General features: G+C 39.1%; 2 protein-coding genes across 3 annotated transcripts in view; both read left to right on the plus strand.

Moving 5' to 3' along the window:
* LOC129768002 (armadillo-like helical domain-containing protein 3) overlaps nt 1-27,149 on the plus strand; it is a 264,660-nt gene that overhangs the window by 182,276 nt on the left and 55,235 nt on the right. For both annotated transcript variants that reach the window (XM_055769349.1, XM_055769350.1), the window contains exons 5-6: nt 19,897-20,117; nt 24,107-24,339. In XM_055769349.1, the coding sequence (XP_055625324.1) occupies nt 19,897-20,117; nt 24,107-24,339 (454 nt within the window). The remainder of the gene's footprint in view (nt 1-19,896; nt 20,118-24,106; nt 24,340-27,149) is intronic.
* Nucleotides 7,413-8,976, plus strand: LOC129768006 (uncharacterized). Its single transcript, XM_055769358.1, has 2 exons — nt 7,413-8,100; nt 8,152-8,976. The coding sequence occupies exons 1-2, from the start codon at nt 7,599-7,601 to the stop codon at nt 8,271-8,273; spliced, it is 624 nt and encodes a 207-aa protein (XP_055625333.1). The 5' UTR covers nt 7,413-7,598; the 3' UTR covers nt 8,274-8,976.

Below are 27,149 nucleotides of genomic sequence, written 5' to 3' on the forward strand. Positions count from 1 at the left end.
AAGCAGCTCGTAGAGATAAGAGTGATGTCATCTGCATAGACTATGATTTTTATATGGTCCGGGATAACCTCGAATAGAGATTGCATGGCAATGTTGAAGAGGGTTGGTGAAAGTGCTGAGCCTTGGGGGAAGCCGTTTTCTGGGATTTTTAGAGAAGATTGGTGGTTGTTAATAACGGTTTTGAAAGACCGGTTTTCTAGAAAACTTTTAATGAAGAGACCTAACCTCCCACGAATCCCCCAGTCGAAAAGGCTTTTCAGCACTGGGTACCTCCATGCCCGATCGAAGGCCTTGGATAAATCCAGGGAAACAATATCAATGTGGTGTAATTTTTCAGTTGCGTCGTCTAGGATTTTTTCGATTGCTACAAGTCAATCTTCTGTACCTTTTCCCGCACGGAAGGCGAATTGTCTGGGATCAATCAGCCTCTACAACTCTACAGCCTTAACGACTCTACAAAAGTCGTTAAGCGTCGATTTTTTCCATGACTTTCCCAACACAACTTAAAAGAGTGATGGGGCGGAAATTGTCAAGAAGATGGTTGTTCATGTCTGGTTTCGGGATACAGATCATTAAACCCTCTTTCCAGCAACTGGGGAGGGTTCCACTGTTCCAGACTTTGTTGAGGAGCTTCAGAAGTGCTTTTTTTCCGAGGTGGGGTAGATTCTTAAGCATAGGGTAGCTGATGTCATCAGGTCCTGTGGATCCTTGTTTGACTTTGTTCAGTACCCAATCGAGCTCTTTGAGGGAGAGGTTTTTGTTGAAGTCAAATTCCACATCGGTATGAAAATCGATGGGAATTCTTTCGCATTCCGTTTTGTGGGTTAGAAAGGTTTGGTCGTAGTTTTGATTGGAGGAGGCGGATGCAAAGAAATCTCCAAACGCCTCGGCGATGATTTTCCGGTCATTGGTGTATTGACCGTTAATTAGAAGATTATATTCTTTGCTCCTTTTCTTGCCATGAAGCCTGCCAATCTTACTCCATAATCCAATCTTACTCCATAATCCAATCTTACTCCATTTTGTTTTTGTTTGGAACATCAGACGTATCCATAGAGACAACTGATTCGTTTTCAGATTCAGTTGTTGAATCTGTCATGGTTGTATCGAATGTGGTGTCAATTGGGGGGGTGCTTTCGCGACTAGAAGTGGCCGAAGCGGCCGAGGCGCAGTTACATTTGCTGTTACATGTGGGTGCTGGCTTTTGCAAGTTGGTGAGTCTGTTTTGCAGAACACTTGCGAATGAAGAGCTATTGTTTTGAAGTTGAACCTGTTCCTTTGCCTCTTTGTATGAGATTCCATTATCGATTCTTATTCTGGTAATTTTATTTTCATTTTGCCATACGGGACAATTCCTACTGAAAGAGGAGTGGTTCCCTTGGCAGTTGACACAAAAAGCTGAAGCATTGCATACTTTGTTTGCTTCTGTTTGTTGTTTCGGGTGTTCTTGGCCGCAGTTTCTGCAAAGCGGATTTTCGCGCTTGCATCGCTTGTTCGTATGTCCAAATTTGTAACACTTGTAGCATTGCATGGGATTGGGATAAAAATTTCTAGTCCCGACTCGAATGAACCTAAAGTAAATAAAATCGGGAACAACAGTTCCGCGAATGGTCAATATTTAAGTGGCCGTTGGCACAACAATGTTGTTGTCCTTTCTGGTGATGCGTTTAACGCCGATCACACCTTGAGCGGTGAGTTCTTTCACCAGTTCGGATTCAGGAAGATCGATAACTTCGCGGCAAGTCACAACGCATTTGCGTTGGTTTAATGTTGGGTGGAAGATCACTTCTACAGGGGTATTGTCAATCAGTTTGGTAATCGAAAGTAACTTACCGACTGTATCCTCATCCCTGGTTGTCAAGATGTACTGTAGTTTCTTTTTATTATCTCGCTGTGGTTTTGCGCTGTTGATTTTTTTTACAACTGCCTTGATGGTATTGCTAATTGTGAAGGGGTTTGTTCGAAGCACCTTGTCTCCTGTAGCTCTCAGAAGCAGTATCTGGAGATTAACGTTCGAGGGGTCCGCCCATAGTGGAGCGGTGGCTTCGGTGGGCCTACCCTCATAGAAATTTGTAGCCCGGCCTCCCGGAGGCCCGGAGCTACTTGAAGCCATGCTTCTGCTTGACTATACCTAGGTTATAGTCAGCAGGTACGGATATAAAATCACTAAAATCCCTTATTGGGGGATTTTCACTAAGGGGTATTTTCCCAGACAATTACACTTTGTTCTAATAAAGCACTTTGAAAAGCCACCAATAGGTGCGGGAAAATTGCAAATTACACTTAATGCAATAATTGCTTCAGTCACTTCACTGTTTGTATGCGTGTTTTTCTTTTTAGATTTTATTTAATAATAAAGATTCACTACTGGCACTACAATAAAACTGGCAACACTGCCCGAAAGAAAAAGGGGGCGTGGCGTCGGTGACGCCGAAAAAGCGCGCGCTTTTTCCGGCAAGCCGGTGAGCGCCCTCTCTCCACGGTCGAAGCGAGCTATTGCATTTTTCCGCTCTCCTTCTGCTGTCACGTTTAAACTATTGCAACAAATCTCCTTCCAAAATCGTCAGGGGGAACGTCCCAGTCCGCTGTCCAGAAACGCCAAAACTCCGAGCTGCTGAAAGAAAAAATCGACCTTCTCGGTCGGAGGTTAAAATCAGTATGCTCTGGCTGAGTCTGCCGATTTGTCTCTATCCTGTGAGTGTGTACCGCTAGAGTATAAAACACGCGGACCCCAAAAAAATATCTTATTTTCATTCAAACCGTAAACCCGTGTGGTTGTACGGCATCCGCATCGTGGACGTAACAAAGGAGGACAAGTTGAGGGAAACGCAAAGTCCCACTCGAACCGCCAATTTCTCAGCAAGGGTAGATCGGCCGAGCGCGTTAGTACCAGTGCACCAGTCCCCGGTTAGGCGTTATATAGTTTCGGCCGCCGAAGTGATCGAGTTGGCTGGTGAAGCTGCTCGCGACGATAAGAAAACCCGCATTCAGAACAGAACACATCCAGACAACAGACAGGCAGAAACGCAATCGCAAAACGGCAGCAGGTAGCAGAAGAAAAAAGTTTGTTCTTTATACAAACTGCCTTGGTGGCAAATCCAGAACAAGGCGGCATCGAGGGCGTTCGAAATGGTTTTTTTTTTTCAAAACTACGAGTACTAAGTTTTCTAAATTGGAACCATTCCATAAAACAAGGCGCTTTTCAGGGCCATTAAACCTTCCAAAAAAGAGTTTAGGAAATACAGTTCAATGCTTTCTAAAACAATATTCAAAATAATAATAAAATACAAATTGATTTTTTCATAATTTGTTTGCCAGGATATATTGAGTATGTGAATTTGGCAATTGTTCTGAGCTTATTGATTTTCTCCCAATTCTTAAATTGCTTCTAGATTGAAAGTACGTTAATTTACACTTATCTCGACATTTAGCTAATTGGACGGACCTGTAATGCGACATATTTAGTTGGACATTTTTGTAAACATAGAGCTCGGGGTCCAAATTATGACCCCACATTGAAAGTCGACACTGTATCACTGTCATCGCAAATGTTCAATTACAGGTTAAAATTACCTCCAATCCGACACTGAGTGGTGGTAATGCGACGTGCCATTGAATGTAATTTACTGTACAATATGTCACAAGCTGGATGGGAAGAAATTTTCCAACTGTGAAAGCTGTGGCGAGTGGCAAACGCAATCGCTAAACAGAAAGGTTTAGCCGAACAAGACGGGGATATCGAGTGATAACAAAACAATAAACTCTTTAGATTGAAGATAATTTTGTGATCCTGAAAAGGACCCTTTTTAGCCTGCATGTGAATCCAACGAGCGAACAAATCGTAATGAATGTATTTTTTTTTCACTTAAATTCTTTTTAGTTCTTAATTTGGTTTACATTATAATAAAGTACTACATATCAAGTGATCAACCTAGGGTTCTACATCTTTAAGTTGCAATGTCAAGTTTTGTAATGATTTGTATCATACACATTATTCGATTGTTTCATATTCCTATTGTAAAATCATGCCTAAACTTTTCTAGTTTTTTGTTACCTTTTTTACCTAAATCTAACTTATAAGATACCCTCCCCAAATTATTTACATTATCCCAACTTATACTACTTATCTAACTGGAAATAAATATATCTACCCAAACCCAAAGCCGTTACCTTGATAGGTAACGACTATAAAGTCAGGTAGCATAATCATACAGATTTTGTATTATTCCGTGTGTTGAGAGAGCGCAACTCTGTTCAAACTTCATACAATTGTTATTGATAATTTCATCCAAGGTTTTAATCCCGGCCATCTGATGTATCTCCAAATTTCGCGTTCTGGGAGGAGTGTTTAGAATCATACGAAGAATTTTGTTTTGTATGCGTTGAAGTTTTAATTTGTGTGTTGGAGCACAGCACTCCCAAACGAGCATCGCATATGCGATAACTGGAAATATTATTTGTTTGTATACTGCAAGTTTATTCGTTAGAGATAATCGAGAGTATCAATTGATCAGGGGATACAATGACCTGATTAAAATGTTGCATCTTGTGTCTGTTTTGTCAATGTGTGCTCTGAAGGTAAGCTTTCGATCGAAAGTTAGACCCAGATACACTACACTGGAGTCGCTTTTTACGCGGGGGATACGTGCCGCGTAAACGAAAACCGCGTAAAAAAAAACCGCGTAAATTCCAAAATCCGCGTAAAAAAAAACCGCGTAAATTCCAAAATCCGCGTAAAAAAAAACCGCGTAAATTCCAAAATCCGCGTAAAAAAAAACCGCGTAAATTCCAAAATCCGCGTAAAAAAAAACCGCGTAAATTCCAAAATCCGCGTAAAAAAAACCGCGTAAATTCCAAAATCCGCGTAAAAAAAAACCGCGTAAATTCCAAAATCCGCGTAAAAAAAAACCGCGTAAATTCCAAAATCCGCGTAAAAATAAACCACCCTAAATTTTAAAATACACGTAAAAAACTAATAGTCAGTGAATTATTGATATAAAATGCAACCCATATTCAAACAAATTGCATATTGTGTGCATATATTGCGTGACACAAGGCTTCACGAAGGTAGCTCCTTGGCCGATTGCATGTAAATACCTGTTTAACCGTTTGAGTGCGGAGAAGCGCGATAGCGCTCCTCTTGTTTCTGCGGGGAGCACCTTTAAACATAGGATTTTGTCTTTCTGGAACATGTTGGGGGTACAGATTGAAAATGTCCAGATTCTACCGCTTATTGCTCATCCATTTTTCGATGGATTTAACACGTTAAGCCCCGATTTTTTCGTGCTCTGCTTCCCATTCAGCGCGCATCAAGAGCGTTTGAACAATATAAGTGTCGGTCCCAGCTCCCGAAGATACTTATTGTATAAATAAAAAACAGTCAGAGATTCAACTAGAAAGTAGTTACAAGTAGGTTTTTACGCATTTTATGCCTGTTTTATCTTTGAATTATCTGTAAATCGCTACAAGTTGTTGTTCCGTCCAACGTGCAACAACCGAGTGGTAAGTAAAGAGCTGTTTGGTTAGGTGGCATGACCAAAATACGTAGAAGCATATTTTAACCCTGCCTCAAATTACTATTTTAACAACAAATTTCAAATGTAAGAGTATACAAACTGTTTCTACAGTATCTTATATATGTATTGGCTACATTGAATTGTTCTAAAAGCATACCTATCTGTTATATGGTCGGTGTTAAGTCAGACCGGGCCATGTGACATTTTTATGATTTCGAGAAAACGAACATAAAGTTTAATGCTCTGCAATTTACAAAGCATTTAATTTTTTCGTTCAATATTGTTCTCAGAAGTTTGAGCTACTCTCTGCCAATACTGTGATGTATGATAGTTGTAAAAAAACATCAAGTATCATGCCAAAAAAGGCTGTTATTTGGCTGCCTATACGTACAAAGTCCGCTCTGACTGAACTAAATGATGTATTTTTTGAGAGTTGGTTCACTATGACTGAACAATTCCGAACAGTATTCGTCAATATATCGTCAAATTTGAACTCATTGTCATCGTTACAGCCTAAATCGCACTCTGAAATAGTATATTTTGCGATCATTCACACTGCATTTTTCACTGATCCGTTCAGTCGGAGTGAACCAATTTTATTTTTATGCAGTCGGGCACAGCGTGTGTTGGTGATGGCTAGCTCATAGTTGCGCTGTGGGAGGGGTACTCGTGGTTTGTGGGGTCGTGTGCAAATTATGTGTGCTGCTAGATGCTGTCGCTTCAGTTCGTTCGGTGTGGAACTGAACACATATAAAAGGACGAAATCGCATTAAGAAGTTATTCGTGATTTAACCTTGCAGTGAAAGTTAAAGTGAAAGTGCAGTTCCTGAACCGTGGTGGTTGTAGAGTCTAGCCAGTTTGTGTTCGGTCGAGTTCGGCCAGTTCCCAGCGAGTTACCCAACCTTGGGGGTAATCGTGTGCAGTTCCGCTTTTCGACAGTTAGCTGAAGACGTCAGCAGTATTCAAAATTTTTGATTAAAGGCATACTCTAAAATGGCTTCGCAAAAAACCGCCTTCAAAAAAAACAGATCAAGAGTGTCTCTTTCTTTGGAAATGAAGCTCAATATTTTGGATGCCCTTCAAGATGGGAAATCTGTTGCAAACGTCGGCAGGAATTTAAAAATCAACGAATCGACTGTGCGTACAATTAAAAAGAATCAAGATAGCATCAGACAGACAGCAGCTCAGGGCACTATCTATGCAACAAAATCCTCATCATATACACGAGATCCATTGATGGTCAAGATGGAAAAGGCACTTCATATGTGGATCGAAGATCACGCGCAGAAGAAAATACCCTTGGATCAGGAATTAATAAGGGAGAAAGCTTTGAGCCTTTACCTTTGGTTAGAGAAGAATGAGCCGTCTTCAAGTAAAAAGAAAGACTTTACCGCGAGTAAGGGATGGTTTTATAACTTTATACGTAGTAATTCCATTCGCAACGTTAAAATCAAGGGTGAATCCGCATCGGCCGATGTTTCGGCTGCAAATAGTTTTCCTCCAAAGCTCGCTAAGATCATAAAAGAAGGTGCGTATCATGGTGACCAAGTGTTCAATGGAGATGAAACGGGTCTTTTTTGGAAAAGAATGCCGTCTCGTACCTACATTACGCAGCAGGAGCAATATGCCAGTGGTTTCAAAGCGGCCAAAGACAGGGTTACCCTGTTATTTTGCAGTAATGCTTCAGGCGACCTTATGTTGAAACCGCTATTGATCAATCGTGCTATGACGCCCCGCTCGTTGAAGGGGGCTGATTTCAACAAACTGCCAGTGCACTGGAAAGCTAACACTAAAGCGTGGGTCACAAAAGCCGTTTTTGAGGAATGGTTTTACGATATGTTTATTCCGGAAGTGAAAACATACTTGGAAGGAAAAGGTTTGGAGTTACACGTGCTTTTGATTTTGGATAACGCTCCAGGACACCTAGTTATCAAGCACCCAAACGTTCAAGTTGTGTTTCTTCCACCGAATACAACTTCTTTGTTACAGCCTCAAGATCAAGGAATAATTGCTGCTTTCAAGAAGTTGTACATTAAACAATGTCTTCGGTACATCCTCGAAAAGCTTGAAAGCGATGAAACGATGACGGTAATTCAAGCGTGGAAAGAATTTAAGATAAGAGACGCTCTGACGTTCATAGGAAAGGCTCTGTCTTCTATGAAATCTAAAACATTGAATTCGTGCTGGAAGCCACTATGGCCAGAATGCGTGAAAGCTGGTTCAACAGACCCTTCAAATGTGGAAGAATCAGAAATTCTCATTCTGGCACATGCAATTGGAGGGAAAGGATTCAAAGATATGGATAGTAGAGACGTTGAAGAGCTTCTTGAAGACACCGAAATTGAAGATGATGAACTGATGCAGAGTTTAGTCACATCGGAGCCTTTAGAGGACGATGAAGACCGGGATATCAAGCCATGTGATATCGAAGACGGGAATAAATTAGCGGATACCCTCGTAAAACATTTTATGGAAAAGGATCCTTGTGTTGAGAGAGCCGTTTCATTTCGGAATGATTTGAAACTGTGTATGCTTCGCTACAATAGATTGAACGAAAAAACACAGCCAACAGTTATCGATGAAGGTAGTGACATTGATGTTTAAAGTGAAAAGTATTTTAATAATATCTTTACAGATGACGAGGATTTCAGCTTACCATTGGAACGCAGACGATCTCGTCCGATTTCTTCGGATGAGGAAGATATCGCCACATCATCTAACCGCAAACATCCACGTGTTGCTAATGATAGTGATTAGATCAATAAAAGAAATTCTTTTTTCCACTTGACTACAATAAAATTGATTTATGAATACATTGGTAAAAATATCATGGTAAAAAACTAAAAATATGTTTAATTAAATTTGTCTAAATTCCGAAAACATTTGTTTGTATTGTAATTTTTTCAAATTGCAAAAATGCAATTTGAAAAAATTACTTTCGAACTACTGGACCGCTTCACATGATCGATATATCAAATTAAAGCCAATTAGCTAGTCTTTCTTGAAAAAATGTTATACTAGCAAAACAGTTGGATTTTGTTTTCGTAATTATTGATTGTATTTGTTTGCTTATAGTTTACATGATCCAAGGACGCTATATTTTTTTATGTTTCTTGAAAGTTCTGGTTTTTCCACACAAGATAATCGAAAATCAGAAATGTGATTTTTATCGTTTTCGAGTTATGAGTTTGCCGATGGTCCGAAAAATCAGATTTTTCTCTTTTTCTATAAATAACTTTTTTCTAGAAAGAAGAAGCTTTCAAGAAAAAAATATTTAAAATATAGTGCCCTTGGTCACGCAACCATATAAACTATAAAAAACAAGTACAATCAATAGTTACGAAAACTTGGCAAAATTGGTTGTACTGTTCGAAAAATGAGAAAAAATGTTACTCTATGTTTCTATATTTTGTATTTTATATGAAACATCTAAATTGGTAAATTTTATCAACAATTAGAGCGACAAAAACTCTAAAGTTTTTAATTTGTTATTAATTTTATCAAAAAAAAAAATGCATAATAAACTTGATTGTTTCTTGAAATTTAATTGAAGCTTTCTGAACGCTCTATAATTTGTTCTTCGACATCTAGCTCCTATATTTTCTTATTCCGCAGCAATATAATTTTAAACAATTCCTGGTGAGTCTTCAATTAGAATTTCCTAATTACCACGGTTTTTACTCCATTGTACTTATAATATCCAATAAACTTTCACCTTAACTTTGAAATATTACTTTTTTTCTTTCTTGAAAAGAGGCTATTTGAGATATAAGACTTTTTTTTCAAACTGAGTGTATTATAGTCCAAAATTGTATATAATCGAACCATAGATAATCGTGTCAGTATATAATCGACTCTGTATATAATAGAGTGAATATATTACTTCAGAAATCCGGTTTCATTATTGTGGTTTTAGTTGAAAACCTGACCAAGAAAATTCATTTTGCTTTCGTTGGATTGCGCCTGCGAACTATGTGCTACAAGAACGGAGCTTACAAACATCTTTACATCAGTTGCTCCACAATTGGACTGTACTTGCATCCTAATTTGTGGACTATTGCTGTATTTGCCTGAAAATAGAGTATCCAAACTACAGTTCGGAATATGAATCATGCGTCGAAACTTGATTCAAATTCCGATCACTACTTTAATACTAATTTTAAAGAAGATGTCTGCATAAAAGATTTCTAGTAGATCCATACCTTTTATAGCACTTAACATGAAAACAGCATACAAAATAGTTATACAACTACAAAAACTGAAAAACTGCGGAATTTGCTAACGCAAACAATGTGTTATTGGTTTCGACACATTTTTTGCAAATGCTTAGTCTTATGAATTATAAGCTGTATCGATACCTGTAAATGTTATTTGAATGTAGCCAATACCTCAAACAATGTCAAGGCTTTCATTATTCTATTATTTATAACATTAAAGTTTAGTAAATTTACATTTGAAAATTAAGTGTTCGGAATTTGAGACAAAACAGTACTTTGAGCTCCATCAACCAAATGTGTCTATCTTTTGAGTCGTAGTAAATGATATCTGCTTCTATGAAATGCTATAATATGCATGAACAAATTCAGTTCAGAAAAAAGCAAAAAGCGTTTGAACTTTTTCACCGTGGAGAAATATTAGGTTGTCTTATGTCCGATTGGGGCAGTCTTTCTTTGGAAAAAGTAAATAGCCTTTGTGAATCACGAATATACATATTTTTACTGGTAGATGAAGAACAATCGCTAAGATCGGACGCAAATAGATAGCATCCTTTTCTCCAGAATAGTAAAAAAAAACTTGAACCCTCGAAACTGTATTTATTTCTATACAAACATTTGAAACAAACCATCTCGATTACTACGGCAAAAAACTTCACCACATATGGTTAAGGGTGCTTCAAGTAACTCAATTTTCAAATTAGGCTTTTCAAAAGGAATTACATTGCTTAAAAGTGGTATCTCTCATTCGTTCAATAGATTATTTTCAAAATTACACAAATGAATTTCGAATACTTATTCAACCATTGATCAAAATATCCGACAAATCTTTTGACATATTGTAAAGTGACAGTCAAAAAATATACGATGTTACATACTTCTGTCCGGTACTGTGAGTAAATTTAACACTTAACGCCCACGTTTAATCTGGGAAAGCAAATAGCGCAAAAAAAGAAAATGTAGAACTGGTTTTTCCTAAATGAACAAATAAATTCCTATTTAACAATCATAACATTTTCCCCTCCAACAAATATGTCACCAGAGGAGAATTTTCGATCATTGCTTTCTACGGAAATCAAGTAAGGACGCAATACATTTTAGATGTAAGGATAGTTTTCAAGAATTGAGTGTGAAGTGTGAGTGTGAATGAGAATGTATGAATGTATGAATGTGAACATTGTTAAAATGTCCTTACATCCCATCCTTTTCCTAATGAAAATGTGTCACCCTTCTAAACTCGAGTCGACCGCGAGTAATCGGTTTCCTATTTTATTAACCATAGAATTAAGGAAATATGTTAATATATTCTAGTTAAAATATAGTGATGAATTTGGCTCCTTTAAACTTATGCAACTGAGCCTGTAAAAATAAACGATTTAATTAAAAAAACAGTAAGGACGTTGGTCCAAATGACGAACTAGCCAAAGGCTGAGTGTCATAAATAAAAATAAAAAACGGGGACATATCTTTCACATTTTTTAGATTGGTGTTTGACATCTCTTGAAATTTTTTTTGAATTCATATCGCTTGGAGTCTTTTGAGTAAAATTTACAAAAGATATTTCATATTAAATTTGTGTTGAAACATATAAAATTTCGCTGAAATACATCCGAAACAAAAAAAGGGGATCAAGCTCACATTACTTACACTATTGTTGTTTATTCTTTTTCCATTCGGTTACCAAAATCGTTTCAACGCTAGCTGAAATCGAACCCAGAATCAGGTACCAATTTCGCCAAGATTGCGACAACGTTATCACGAGAATACTAAATCTTATCCCTCAGATATACCGTGTTAACCTCGAGCAAACCACAGTTATTTAACTCAATTCCCAGGAGACAAACATAGAAAAAATGAATTTGGCTCCAAATATTGAAGCAAACGTACTTAAGTCTTACAAATGAACAAATTGAAAAGAAAATACAACATACCGCGTATAAATCGATTCTTTTGGAAAAACCGCGTAAATTCCGAAATCCGCGTAAAAAAAAACCGCGTAAATTCCGAAATCCGCGTAAAAAAAAACCGCGTAAATTCCGAAATCCGCGTAAAAAAAAAACCGCGTAAATTCCGAAATCCGCGTAAAAAAAAACCGCGTAAATTCCAAAATCCGCGTAAAAAAAAACCGCGTAAATCCCTAAAACCGCGTAAAAAAAGCCGCGTAAAAAAAACCGCGCAAAAAAAAACCGCGTAAAAAGCGACTTTAGTGTACTTCTAAAGACCATTCAATACTATTGCCATTAAGACTGACTGTCATATTTTGAGGAGGAACAAGCTTTGGAGTGTTCTTGTGGGGAAACAATATAACTTGTGTCTTTGCGGCATTTATGCATATTTTCCAATTATTGAAATATCCAGACAAAGCGTCTAACCCTCTTTGAAGTTTAGATCTTAGTTCTGTGATACTTCTGCCCTTGTAAATGATGGCAGTGTCATCTGCAAATAGTGACAGTTTCCCATCAGATGGGAGTGCGGGAATATCTGAAGTGTAGATATTGAAAAGAATTGGTCCCAAGATGGATCCTTGAAGAACACCTGCATTCACAATGAATTTCTCTGATGAAATATTGTTTATAGAAACATTAAACGCTCTATCAGAAAGATAATTTTTGATAATTTTCATCAAGTATGTAGGAAAACCAAAGTTCTGAAGCTTGTAAATGAGACCATTATGCCAAACATTATCAAATGCTTTTTCAACATCAAGAAGTGCCATGGCAGATGATTTTGAAACTGACTTGTTTCGTTTGATTATGTTGTATACTCTACGAAGCTGGTGAATGGTAGAGTGGCCTTTTCGGAATCCAAACTGCTCATCCAAAAATATATTGTGCTCATCTGCAAAAGCAAGAATGCGCGTTAATATAATTTTTTCGAATACTTTCGAAAATGCTGGGAGAAGGCTAATTGGTCGATAGCTCTTTGAAGAAGAAGGATCTTTTCCGGGTTTTAGTATCGGGATCACTTTTGCCAACTTCCAACTCGAGGGGAAGTAGCCAAGTGATAGACATCTGTTGAAGACAGAAGTTATAATTTCATATAAGTTGTTACTAAGATGTTTCAACTCAATGTTAAATATACTATCGAAGCCGGGGGCCTTCATATTCTTCAACGAGCGTATAACCGAGATAACCTCTGCAGTCGAGATGACTTCATTCTCTTGAGGTACAGAATGAATATTGTCAATAGCCCTTACAGTATCATTCGCCGAAGCTTCAAATGGACTTGTAATGTTCTGGACAAGATTGTGTGAACTAGCGAAATGGTTGCCAATTGCATTAGCCTTTTTGGCAGGTGTTATCAATCGTTCTGAATTGTCAGGTTGTAGAAGAGGAGGAATAGGATTAGACTTGGTCTTGAGAATTTTAGCGAGCCTCCAAAATGGCTTGGAGTTATTCGGAAGTTTACTTATATCTTTCGCGAATTTTTTGTTACGGAGATCAATCATTCTGGTCTGGATAACCTTGGTTAACTGATTATACTGTCGTTTCCTCTCTCGAATACCAGTACGTTGGTACTGTCTTCGATAGAGGTTCCGAAGTCTAATCAAATGTTTAGTAATTGGATCAATTTGAACAGAGTCACTCACCTGAATCGTTTCTGGGATGTGGTTTTGGCGAGCCTCAATAACTGCAGTTTGAATATAGCTGACTGTTGTTTCGATATCTTCGGGAGATTCAAGAGGCTGATCGAGATCAATATTGTTGTCGATAAGCTGCTGGAATTCCACCCAATTCGCACGATGATAGTCTCGTCTACATTGTGGCCTCCTGACTACGACATTCACTCCCAATTCAACCATCACTGGGAAGTGATCCGAACTCAACTCGTTAAGGGCAATAGGATCACCGATGTGGCGATCCATGTTGGTAATGAAGAAATCAATGATGGAATGTACTCCAGAACGAGAAATTCGAGTGGGGGTTGCTGGACTAAAAATCCTGTAGTGCCCACACTGTAGATCATCGTTTAGAGTCACTCCATTTTGATTCCTCCTTTGGTTTCCCCAGGACTGATGTCGAGCATTAATGTCCCCACCGATAACGTATTTCGACTGCCTTCGTGTTAGCTTGATGATATCGTTTTTAAGAAGCAACGCCGAGCCATCTCTGATTGACGTCTGCTTGGGATAGTAGACCGCAATCACGATAATAGGCCCAATCGATGTTGTGATGTCCGCTCCTATAGCTTCGATGATGTTGAGTTTCAGGCACGGCAAAAGTCAATATCTGATGTTATTTCTGATGGCTAGGGCAACACCTCCTCCACCAGAACTAGTACGATCCATTCTCAATAGACGATAATTCGGAACCCGAAGGAACATTCGGTTTAAGATGCGTCTCGGTAATGATAGCTACGTCGATGCTGTTTGTCACTAAGAAGTCAGTGAATTCGATGACCTTACTCTTGAGAGAGCAGGCATTCCAATTAATTAGCCTGAGAGATGACCGATCCATGGTTATAATAAAAGTGTAGCATGACTTGCACTTGTTCCTGTTGGTTGCGACAACTTCTAGTCTGTCGATCTAGTACAAGAAACAGGGTTGCAAGTTCCTGCATGCTATAAAGCTCCTCAGTAGAAGAGGAATGAGGTGAAGGTTTTGGTGTAGGTGAACCATTAGCTGCAACCTTACTATAGCTCGGTTGCTCTTTTTTTGGCTTTTCGCTAGAAGAGGCCGTTTGGGAACGACGGAAGTGGAAGAGGAAGAAGAACAGGAATCGTGCGAGAAACCATTGGAGGGAACTCCTTGTCAGTAAGTTCTGGAACCTTCTTCCTATTCTGTGTTTTATCAGTAGCTTGCTTCCGGATACGTTTAAAATCCGTACGTTTTGTGCAGCTACGGCTGGTGGCTTGGTGACTTTCGCCACAGTTAACGCACTTGCGAGGTTCTTCCTCTGGAAGGCTGCAAGTGCTTGTTAAGTGGTCAGCAGCACACTTGCCACAACGAGTTTTCATGTGACAGTTTCTTGTTCCGTGTCCAAAACCAAGGCAATTTGAACATTGCGTTACATCCCGATGTTGAGGTTTGTATCGGTCCCATTGTACCGAGATGTTGAAGATCTCACTGATTTCTCTTAGGCGAGTTATGTTGGCTGATCCTTTCTTGAAGTGGATCAGGTACAAAACATTGGAATACCCATTGTCTGGTGTCTTATGCCGAGTCATCCGATATACAGCCAACGGCTGAATATTGTATGATTGTTCCAGATCTTTTTAATATCCTCCAACTCAATAGCAGGAAGACCTCGCAACACCACCTTAAATGGTTTTTCAGACGGCGTATCGTGAGTGTAAAACTCATGATTTTTTGATTTCGGGTATGATCCAATTATTTTATATTGCTCCAGGTTGGGACTAGTGATTTTAATCCCGATGCTGCATATTTTAAAAACTGGCTGCAATTTCAGCGCCAGCAGTTCAGACCTCAAAGTTCCTATATCTCTCGATGTTGTAAAATAAGGTGGTACTTTCACCTTTTTCTCAACATTTACTTTCCTGGTAGTTGGTTCCTCCTCGGTATGGCCATCCAATAAAGCATAGCGGTTCCTTTCTAATATAGGCTCCTTGCCGGTGTCCGATCGATGTCGTTTGTTGGTGCCATGTGGTATGCCTGGGTCGGTTGACCGGGTTTTCCCCATTGTTGTAGTCCTCAAGGGCAGACAGGTAGTTGATGAATCGCAGGTAGACAATCTGAAAAGAGAAATAAATAGCTTTTTAAAAATCAGGTAATGAATGGAGCTCCAAACACGTCCGTCTCTGTCGACGATCGGAGTGGAATGAATGAATGTATTTTTTTGCCATCGCTGCCTTTTAACGCTCATTCGTTCGTCTCGTTGGACTCGCCCCTTGGCTGAGTCTGCCGATTTGTCTCTATCCTGTGAGCGTGTACCGCTAGAGTATAAAACGCGCGGAGCTCAAAAAAATATCTCATTTTCTATCAAACCGCAAACCAGTGTGGTTGTACGGCATCGTTTAACATCACATCGCATCACATCATAAAAAGAAAACAAGCAGCAACGTGGACGTGTGGACGTAACAAAGGAGGACAAGTTAAGGGAAAGGCAAAGTCTCACTCGAACCGTGCAGGTCTCCAGTTCCCAGTTGGTCGCATTCACTGATTGCTCCGCAAGGGTAACTAGGCCGAACGGATTGGTGCCGGAGCACCAGTATACCTAACAGCGAGTATAGAGTTTCGGCCGTCGGAGTGCTCGAGTTGGCTTGCAAAGCTGCTCACGACAATCAGAAAACACGCATCAAGAACAGAGCAGCTTCGGTTCGGCGCTCATCAAGGCAACAACTAGTTTCAGCGAGAGGCAAACGCAATCGCAAAACGGCAGCAGGTAGAAGAAAGAAAAAGTTTGTTTATACAGACTGCTTTGGTGGCAAAACAAGCCACCGTAAAACACGGCGCTTTTCAGGGCCATTAAACCTTTCAAATAAGAGTTATTAAAAGTTTTTCACAATACCACTACACTATAAGTGACATAATATGACATATGATATAAACTGATTTTTTTGTTTATGCTTGTTCTTGAACTTATTGGTGGTTGGGTTCTTTTAAATTGATCATTCATTTTTTACAAACCCATGTATGGTTTCCGAATTAAAAGTGGCTTCAAATTACAACACATTGTATGCAGGATGGCATTAACGAATTTTCTCGGTAGCAAGAACTGCTTTCTTTGGTTGATAACTGATGTTGAAAATTGACTGACGTTACATATGCATTGCATAGAGAAATAACTAAGGAGCAACACGATGAGCTATGTATTTCCTGCTGCTCTGTTCTTATTGTAAAGGGCTTTAATCCGAAGGTCATCCGTCCCTGTATTTACTGTTGGTTTTTCAGAACGCTTATATATCGTTTATTTCTCGACAGATCGTAGAGTTCGTCTCCAAAACCTCAGTTCTTTTTTATTTTTATTTACTTAGTTTGCGGAGACTACAAATCTTACAATTCATTCGTCTCCGAAACCACAGCTTAAGGTACGGTAATGTGCTCAATAGTGAAATATATGATAGTGAACGAGCTGATGACCACCTATGCATATGTGTATACGCCGAAAGATGCCCGACGTTGAACATTTAATAAGTACAAAGCCTTCAGAAAAAAATCAAGAATCAAGTTTGTAAAAAAAAACAAAAACACAACACCAAAGGTTCTTTTCAGAACTCCCAACATGTTCATAAAGAGTAAACAGTAAACTAATCCATTTTTCAGGTAGATTGGTAGGTATTCACGTAGGAGAAGAAAATAAAACAATATATTTAAAATATATATTTAGCAAAAGCTGTCCCCTTTGTATAGTCCTACGTCACTCCGGTTATGTCACCGACATTACCCACCCGTCTTTTTTTTTGGAACCACATTATCGACAAAATTGACCATTGACCATTGACCTTCCGCATGACTCGCCGTCCTCTTCTCCTGACCATGTCGATGCCAAATCATTCCTCTTCCCTTCAGCGGTATGCTGAGTTTTGTGCTCTTGTCTCGCCTCTCATTGAAAATCCATTCCCATCATGGCCGTCTGATCATTTTGCATTGTATATTTATTCTTTATACATTTTTTTTTGATAAATCGTTTGTTATTATCTAATAATAATAATTACATATAGAAATTTTCCCCGTTCGGGTTTTTTTTTTCATACCAATTTCTTACCATTCCTCTGTTGTCATCTCATTCTTTTCCTCTTCTCCACGGATTTGGGACGTCACTGCGGTTCTGATCCTAAAAATAAACCGTGGATGCGGTGCCCCCCCCCCCCCCCCCTCTTTTTGTAGGTCCTAGGCGGCATCTGTGAAAATACTTAAATTTGTATTTATTATGGGCAGATAAATATAATTTTATACCAGAATACAGCTGTTTACTTGTTATTGTAGATAGCTGTGGGAAATGATAGCTATGTTTCTTTCTGATTTCTTTGTTTATATTAATGCTTCTCCAAAATGGTGCAATACACATTTTTCCATTCAATATATTCGTTTACATTCATTCTGTATTTCCTAATTCATTCACCTCATTCACTGTACACAATTTTATAACTGAGGAAACAAAAAAAACATTCACACACAAACGATAATAACTTTTTCTTGAATAGTATTAATGTATTTCATTTCCTATATAGTTTCAATGTTATTTATTCATTCATAATGGAACGTCTCCCTTGTCTTGTCATTCTCATCTATTCTCATGTCATTCTCAACTATTCATCTAATTAAAATAATTGAAAGTTTGGTATTGTTTTTTTCTGTTTCCTTCCTTTTCTATTTATCTCTTTATGACCTTCATTTAAACTTTTATTGTTTCTTAAGTATCATAAATACGTTTTACTTGATCTTTTCTTATACCATTTATATCATCTATTTGTATTTTAAATTAGTGTCCCTGCTTTTTCTTTGAAATAAATATAAATATTACTATAAATTGTCTAGTACTTCTACAAAAATTCGTCCTTATAATATAAAATTATTTTCAGACACAATTCTCGTTCAAGATTCTTCAAGCATTTGGAAATAACATGTTTCTCCGTTGCATGGAATACATGTTTGATACAGAGAATATTACAAAATAAAGACATATCAAATCGGACCATTCCTTCCTCGGGTTTAGGGCACACCAACACATTTGGCTTCCCATTTTTGTTTATATAGATAGAAGATAAAGGAATGCGTTATTCCGTCTGATAATCCTTTTCCACTTTCGAACTGAAATCAATTTCGTTAGCGCCAACATCAAATGGTCAATATGGCAATTCAATTTTCCGAATTTTCCCATTTTTCTCTCCGCTATATTGATCTATGGGAAGAGATGAATACAACGAAATATAGATGACTCAAATTGAAACATTCCTTCCTCGGGTTTTGCGCTTACCATTTGGCCTTCCATTTTTATTTAAAGATATAAGATATGGAAATGCGTTATTTTGCCTGAAAATCCATTTCCACTTACGAACAAAAATCAATTTCGATAGCGCAAATATCGAATGGACTAACAATGCTTATTATGATGTAAATTTCGAATATGTGGAAATTAAATTTTCGGAATTTTCCGACCTTCCTTCATGATTTTCCGAAATATAGATGACTCAAATTGAAACATTCCTTCCTCGGGTTTTGCGCTTACCAACACATTTGGCCTTCCATTTTTATTTAAAGATATAATATATGGAAATGCGTTATTTTGCCTGAAAATCCATTTCCACTTACGAACAAAGATCAATTTCGATAGCGCAAATATCGAATGGACTAAGAGTAACTACGAATTGTACAGTCTACCCAAGCTCAAGCTAATGCAGTGAGTAGAGCATTCTGAATAGAATCTAGCTAAACTGTAGTCAGTTCAGTGTTGGGATAGTTCTCTGGGGCTCCAAGGCTTCTTTGAAGGGGATCCCAGATTAGATAGTGGATTTTGTGTTGTTTTGAAGAGTGTTATGTGTATCTTTTTTCTGCTGATTCAGCCCCGCTCTTTTACGGGGGCAGATATTTTGCATCGATTTTTTATGAATCGGTTTTTCGTCTTTACTAAGTAGCTCCGATCCTCGGGGTTTTGTTGGCCCAGAGATGTACCGACTCAGTGTTTGCAGCCGAGCTTCTTTTGCAGGGATCCCAAGTTCTTCAGCTACCTTCTCTGACCCTTGGTGAGGTTTTTTTTTTCCACGAAGAGTGGACCTCGGCTGAATCTACAACGTTAGATTCACTTTTTATAGTGACGCTACATACGTCATTAACATCCTCTAGCGACTCACAGCGAGACGGAGTGTGGAGGATAGAAGAAGAGCAAAACTGAACATCCACAGGTGCGTCGCTCAGTACTTCATCCTCTTCTAAACTCATAGAGTCGATCTCTATGGAGGTTTTTCCGACAGAAAGTGGCTGCCGGCATCCGATTGTTTTTTATTGTTGTCATTTGGATTATTCATAGAAGTCCCACGAGTCTCGTGGTAAAAAAGGTCCGCTGTGACCGGCTCAATGCAGCAAGGGCAGACGATACTGTGGAGGGTGCCCTGGTGCTCCACAGGCTCCCTTAATGGCAGGATATAGCCTGATGCATTTTCAAATATTATGTACCGAATAAACGTATATAATTTACTACCCCAATATTTAGAAACTTTTTTCCATATTCAGGTATTGTAATTCATGTTATTTTTTTGTGTGTTTCAGTTCTTTGGTTATGACTCATCATAGAAACGAATCCGGTGCGTTAAATTTGAAGCTATGCTTTATCATTCTTACGTGTATTTCGGAGGACCAGTATGCTAATTCGATTATGCATGATTCAAATTTAACTTTCAAAGTATACCTGCATAAAGCTCGTTTGCGTCACAGAAAATTTACTGTTGATCGTATTTCGAAACCACAGCCATTAGCAGCAACACTATTAGGTATGTATTTATATATTATATTAATTTTTGTTGATAAAACCTTTTTTTTGTTTGTTTTTTTTTGGTGTCCAATATATTGACCGTTAAAAACCGAACTAAAGCAACTTACTAATAATCTCAGCTCTCGCACTCTCAATGGCCAATCTCCTCCGTTTTCATCATGCAGAATAGAATATTCAGATGCCTTATCATGCGTTGCTTCACCTGACATCCACTGTGTCGTTCATATGCTCACACGGAGCAACTGCACGATTTGCACCACATCTGGCATGTCATGTATTGACAGGACGATGTTCCCCACGTGTTCCAAAAATGTTCTATCTTATCTCTTACGCAGGCTGACGAGATAGTACTCCGTCAAGTTTTAACACTTAAAACTCGCCTCTATGCGAGGCGTATTATCGTGCAACAAATGTATCGGTTTTCTAGCAGGGTAGATATGGGATCTACCTAACTGGACACTCTGCTAAGCTGATACTGATCGACTGATAGAAAAGATTTCGATGGCAAACCTTTTCTTATATAGTGAAGTTCTCTGTATTAGACATAAGTCGAAATTTTCGACTTATCACTTGTTACCAGTTTGGGAAGCAAGTTATCATGGTCGCTTTATTCCAGCATAACTTGTAACAGCTAAACCCGTCTAAGGAGCGAAGAGTTCTGGCCATAGTGGAAGCTGAAAAACAATGTATTCTAACCAGATACCTTGTTGGCTGCCTTGAATTATCCCTAACGTCATCCCTGACCTTCTGAACATTTTGGATTTCATGTGGGCGACATGACCGTCTACTAGGTTCTGCTAGAGGCTCGATAGGCAACAGACTTGCCCTTAGGGACGCGATTATCGTCACCATTACCAACGGTTCCAATACAACCCGTGGTTCAGACAATAAAAGAATGCGTCTCTATTGAGTCGTGTCAGGTGGATTTTATGCTACCTTGGGGTTGATAGTAGCTGGATGGGCACTTTGCCCTCAGCGGTTCAATTGGAACCCGTGGCTTAGTGATTGAGATGACATGTTATCACTAATTGCTACTCAGCGGGCTTAAAGCTACCTGAGCTGGCAGTAGCAGATTTGATCAAAGCGGTTCAATCATAACTGTAATATTTGGGCAGCATATTTAGTCTACGCTGGTTTGACGAAATAAATAAATAAATAAAAAAAAAGATTCTGTAACTTGTTAAAATCGTCTTTTAAATTAAACGGATAATGTTTCGAGTTTCGAAAGATATAATAAAAGTTATTCTTAATATGTCCGTTTTTCCCCACCTTCTCTACTTATAAAAACATTAAAATTGATAGTCTGTGTATGTTATTGTTACTTAAACCAAACCCCAACAGAATGCAAATGATACTCAAGTGCTATCGTCGGCCACTGAGATACTATGCGCACGTAACCACTGTGGTGTCGCCGGCAGTCAGGCGCTAGTTTGCGTGCGTAACAGCCAAAGTGTTAAGAATGTATCGGTCTACAATTTAGATTGACGACAATAAAATAAAATAAAATAAAATAAAACAACTCTTGGTTCAGCGATTGATATGACATGCTGCCAATGAGACATAGCAGCCATACCAAAGCTACCTGATGTGTTGCCAGTAGCTGAAGAGGCATCTGATTTGCCTCCAATTTTTGACAAGAACGATTAACGTTCTGTTTTCGTTCGCTTCCTGTGGAATTCTTCTGTATCGTTTTACAGATTCACTCAACTTGAAATAGTATCCGCGTTAATGGCATTGAGCTTCGTTTACTTGTTTAGGAGGGCGTCAAAAAATAATTGATTTTCAGGAATTGCAACTTTTTAAAATTATGAATGAAAATTAACTTTTCCGTATAAAATTAGTATTCTATTTAAATAAAACGGGTGGGTAATGTCGGGGCCATAACCGGAGTGACGTAGGACTGCACACAGGCCTTTGTCAATTAGGTTTTTAAATATATTGTCTTATTTTTGTCATAAATTTGGTTCTAGTAAAACCATCCAATGTCGTTCAACATAAAAGAATGCAAACACACCTAGGGTAACGATCTTATTACATGCAAGAATTTTATTCGTTACATTTTTCAATGGGTTCTTTCACTGATTCCACTAGTGACTTGGCCGGATACAGGATATCCGCCCAGTTTCGACACCGGATATTCGGTTCTTTAATAGCGAATGAGACTAAGAGAAATGGCATGCGTACATGAAGCCATTTTTGTTAAATTTCAGGAAATATACTCCTGGCCGCCATAGAAAATGCTTTAATCGATTTTTTCGAATTTCCTAGAGCACAGATCCCAGAATTACAACGACTGCGTATATCAAACTGCCTTTAAATTAAGTTTTTATGCAAAAATTACTGTTGCTGGATATCAGAGCTCGAAAAAAAAAATCAAGGTATAGTGCTAATGTTGTAGGGGTTTCTGTTCAGCTTGCAACGGACAGTTTGTGGCAAACATACTACAATAGGTATTTACGGCAAGGTAGCAAGGTATCGTGATTAAACCATAACGTCAAAACTGTTCAAATCAATTACATAGTAACTATACCTGACTTTCACAGATCAAATGAACTTGTAGCTGTACTTTTGTGTATGTAACAGGCTGCCAGACAAAAGGGATGTGCATCGTGTCCTAATCCCACAAGCCAGCTCACTTTTCGATGAAAATGTTTTCAAAAAAATAAAAAACTATTGGCGCGAATTACGCTAATGCATTATTTATACACACTTAGTGCTGATATCAGCCTGTGTGGAGAAAATAAACGCTAACTTATAATTTTGTCTTTAAAAATCTTGATAAAGACTATTTACCGACCGTTGCCGTTTAGCGAAATGATGATGAAAATTTTATACGCAGATGCTTTCTTCAAAAGCTCAAAATACTAAAACGAGAGGCAAACGACATGCATTCTTTGAGTGAGACGATGATCTTCTCTTCCATTAAACGCGACGCATCTATCGATTCCAATATGCAAGTGTTCCGACATCTCGTGCTCCTTGGTGTATTTTCTGCTTGGCGTCCGGCGATAGAATGAGGCCAAGCATATTTTTTGCATTAAATTTGAAATATATTTTCTTCATGTTTGGATTACAATTTTTGTTTTCAAGTGATACAAGAATAATCTTTTTCAACCTTTACTATTCTAACCATACATTTTTTATGTTTGTTCTTTTCTTTTGTTGTTCTGTATTCTACTTCGGTACTAGAATACCATTATTGACCTACTTAGCCTAAACTAACCTAAAATTTATAAATTTGATTTTTTTTTTAGTTTATTAACCCTTTCGTTACGAGCGTCGTCTATAGACGACATCCGCGCGACGTCCTGTGTGGACGAGTGTTGTTTATAGACGACATCCGCGCGACGAGCTATGTGTACGAGCGTCGTCTTTAGACGACATGAAATTCATACTGCTCTTCAATCACACCAGCGCGATGTGCATACTTTTCGGCGTAGTGCTCCGTACAGGGGCGGAGCACACTGATGGGGACGTTGATAATGCTGATGATGACGAAGTGGCATCCTCAGTCTTCATATTTTCTCCGTTGAGCTCGTGTGTGTTGCCACAGTTCTGACAGATGGTATAACCACCTTAAAACGATCGCATCATAGAACGTTTCCAGCACACCTACAGTGCTTCGATGTTGAAATTGCGTGTTCTCAATATTTCCGAAGAATTCGAGTACTCGCAAGAAAGTTGAGAGACTTGCAGTTCCATGTTCCGAATTTACCAATCTCTAATCCATGTTCCTTGGGTCTATTTCCATTGTTCTGTCTCAAATTCCTTTGTGAATTTTCCTGTGCGTTTAATTTTTATGGATGGCTTGCAGGGCCTGTACCTGGTTCTGTCTCGCCGGAGGACCGTCGTGCACAGTCCTATTTAGAGTCTCCCCTGGCACGAAGATAATGATCAGCCACTTAAAATTATCCTTGTGTGATTTCTAAGCATCAAATGAAAAAAACCTCAGTTGGTATATTCTAATGAGTTTTTGTTTTTTCACAGATTTGCTCGTGGAGTTTATTGTTTCACACATGATGAAAAAATTTCCAATGGAGCTATACTTATTCTGTATCGGCATTCTGCATCGCATGATAGTTTATCAAAAACGATGCCGCATAAGGTTAATCTATCCTTGGAGAGAACTGTGGTCATCGCTTATTGGTTTACTTAAATTCATCGTGAATCAAGAACACAATCTTGTGAAGAAATTCAATATTTTCAGCCTTGTGATACAGGTAAGTTTAACTACCTCGAACTAGATTTAATTTTCATTTTAGGGTTTTTTTTAATACATATCTAGTTTTGTTATAAGATTGTTTTCACTTTTTGACACTGTGCGGGATGTAGGTAATTTTTTTCGACCTACAACAAGTTTTGTCGCTCGATTACGCTTTATTAATATCATATTATCTATTTATTACAATAATGCTACATCCCTTGAAGAGATTCGATCTGATTCACAACATTGTTCCGTCAGTGCACTTGGTTCATATCTGATGTTCTCCGGGACCGACTCTTCCCAAGTTTTGCTCCACCTGGTCCAACCACCTCGCTCGCAGGGCTCCTCTCTTTCTTGTTCCTACCGGATTTAATGCGAACACCATCTTCGCAGGGCTGCTGTCCGATAGTCTTGCAACATGCCCTGGCCATCGCCTCGTCCGGCCTTGGCGACTTTCTGGATGCTGAGTGCGCCGTAGAGTTGCGGTCCTTCTCTATACATTGTTCTTCTGTACACCACCGTATATTTATCTGATCACTCGGCGTTTAAAAATACCAAGTGCTTTTGAGCCCTCTTCGAGCATTGTTCATACTTCGTGCCTATAAAGCACAAAGCACAACCGGCCGAATCAGGGATTTGTACATGATACACTTCGTACGGGGTCGGAGTTTGTTGGACCTTAAGATTTTGCGGAGCTCATAGTAGGCGCAACTTTTGTTGACTAATGCGTCTTCGAATTTCACGGTTGTTCAGTTGTTATCAACGAGCCAAGGTAGACAAATTCATCCAAAAACACTACTACCAAGATGAATCCTGTTGCAATTAGTCCCTCCTGCTAGCATGACTTAGTCCGTCCGTCCGCTACCGTCGCTATCTCCTTCCGATTATGTCCACTTCGTCGACGAAGCAGATAAACTGACTAGACCTCTTGAAAATCGTGCGCTGCATGTTTAGGTTCGCTCTCCGCATAACACTTTCCATCGCCACGTTGAAAAGCAGGCAGGCAGAAAATCAGACGATGTTATCCTTACCAGCTGCTTTGTGGTTTTTTAGTTGATTCATGGTCTTCTTAACTTCACTCATCTTCGGGGTGGTACGACGTATTGTTCACTGCAGGTGTAGTTCTCATCAAAACCGCCTCCTGTCTGCGCGCTGTTCAGCGTTCGTTCGACAAGATGCCTCCTTCCTTGTGCGAGGCGTTTAGTATCTTGAAGAACTTCCGCGATTCTCGAGAACAATGAAGCCTCTCCATCTCCTTACACTCTTTCTCTTCCAGGCGGCTTTTTTTCCCGAAAGAGATGCGTTTGCTGCCTTCATTTCAGTCTGTATTGTTCCATGTTTTGTCTGGTCACTCGTTGCAGCATGGCTGCGCATGCTGCATACTTCTCGTTCAGAAGCGCCCGGCACTCATCATCAAACTATTCGTTCCGTTGTTCATATCCGATGACGAAATCCGATATCGAAATGCATGACCGGTCCGATAAGAATGTATATTTTTTTCAAATCTAGTTTCACCGAATAGTTGAAAGTTCACGTTTTTAGAATCACATCACTTACCGCAGTGAATCCTGATTTTTCTTAACCATTCCCACTAACAACTATCCCTTCCATGATAAACGCTAGGGAACCACGCTATAGAGGCGACCCTTCTGGCCTTCGGGCGGCGAATATCATACTAACATTCCTTCCCTTCCCTAAGGACGTGGCCGGCGTCGTTATTGACCATTTTAAGCTCGAATCACCAAAAATTGCACAACGAGAATGATTTGCTAGTCCCAAGCGTCATTCTGTGTGTTCTTTGTGCAATTTGGTTGGTTCAAGTCAATCACGGAGAGAATCTACGAATTGTACAGTCTACCCAAGCTCAAGCTCAAGCTCACACTCCTGTTATGCAGCTTCAATTGATCTCTTCTTTTTGTTCTCTTCAAAACATTGAAGTGCGACTAAGTGCAACTAGATGATTATACAGAATGAATTAATCCAATATAATTTTTTACCGCTTGACTGTGTTTCCTAACTACATTATTCTACACATGGTGGAATAGGTGTAGAATGTATGTAAATGTAAATAGCTAACTTGCCACATATCCTTGAACAGAGTTCGGTTCTCACAACGGGTTGTCATGCTAGCACGGAGGTTTGTAAATTGATCTTCTTGCTTGCGTTGTCTCGCTGGGTGCGATGCACTCAGTGTGTGGTGCAAATAATTTAAAACAAAGAAGAAGAAGAAGAAGAAGAAGAAGGCCAACTTTAATTCCTCGTGAGAACACTGACTGGAGAACATCGTTGCTGGGCGAGCTGGACGGTGAGAGATCGAATGCCTTTCTCAAGCCAATGGGGGTGGACGAGGACTTTTTGAAGGCTAGAGAGGAATGAACTGAAAAAGCTTAAAGTCTCTTTAGTTCAACAAGAAAGGAAGAAAAACAAACTTCCAGTATAGTTGTAGATACGAAGCAATGAACATCGCTCGTTTTTCCTTGTTACACGTCTTCGTTTCGGATTGAGCTGTGGACGCGACCAAATTACTTGCTGATGCCTCTGGCATTGCAATCATTACATCAAACTGACGCCATTCCATCAATGTTCTGAGCTACTCAACTGCGTGGGGAATTATCAATCTAAGCTATCATCGGCTCACCATTTTTGTGTGTGATTTGGACTCGCATGACAGTAACAAAACTATAATGGATGAAAGCAAAGCTTTTGCAAAAATTGCACCGCAATCATGAAGTAAAAGGAGAATGTGTACTCAGCGAGTTATATCAGCAGCAATCACCAACGACCCAGTCGTGCCACACGCCGGACTTCCATCTCGGATTGACTTTT

The sequence above is a fragment of the Toxorhynchites rutilus genome, chromosome 2 (genome assembly GCF_029784135.1).
Source record: "Toxorhynchites rutilus septentrionalis strain SRP chromosome 2, ASM2978413v1, whole genome shotgun sequence".
Taxonomy (NCBI): domain Eukaryota; kingdom Metazoa; phylum Arthropoda; class Insecta; order Diptera; family Culicidae; genus Toxorhynchites; species Toxorhynchites rutilus.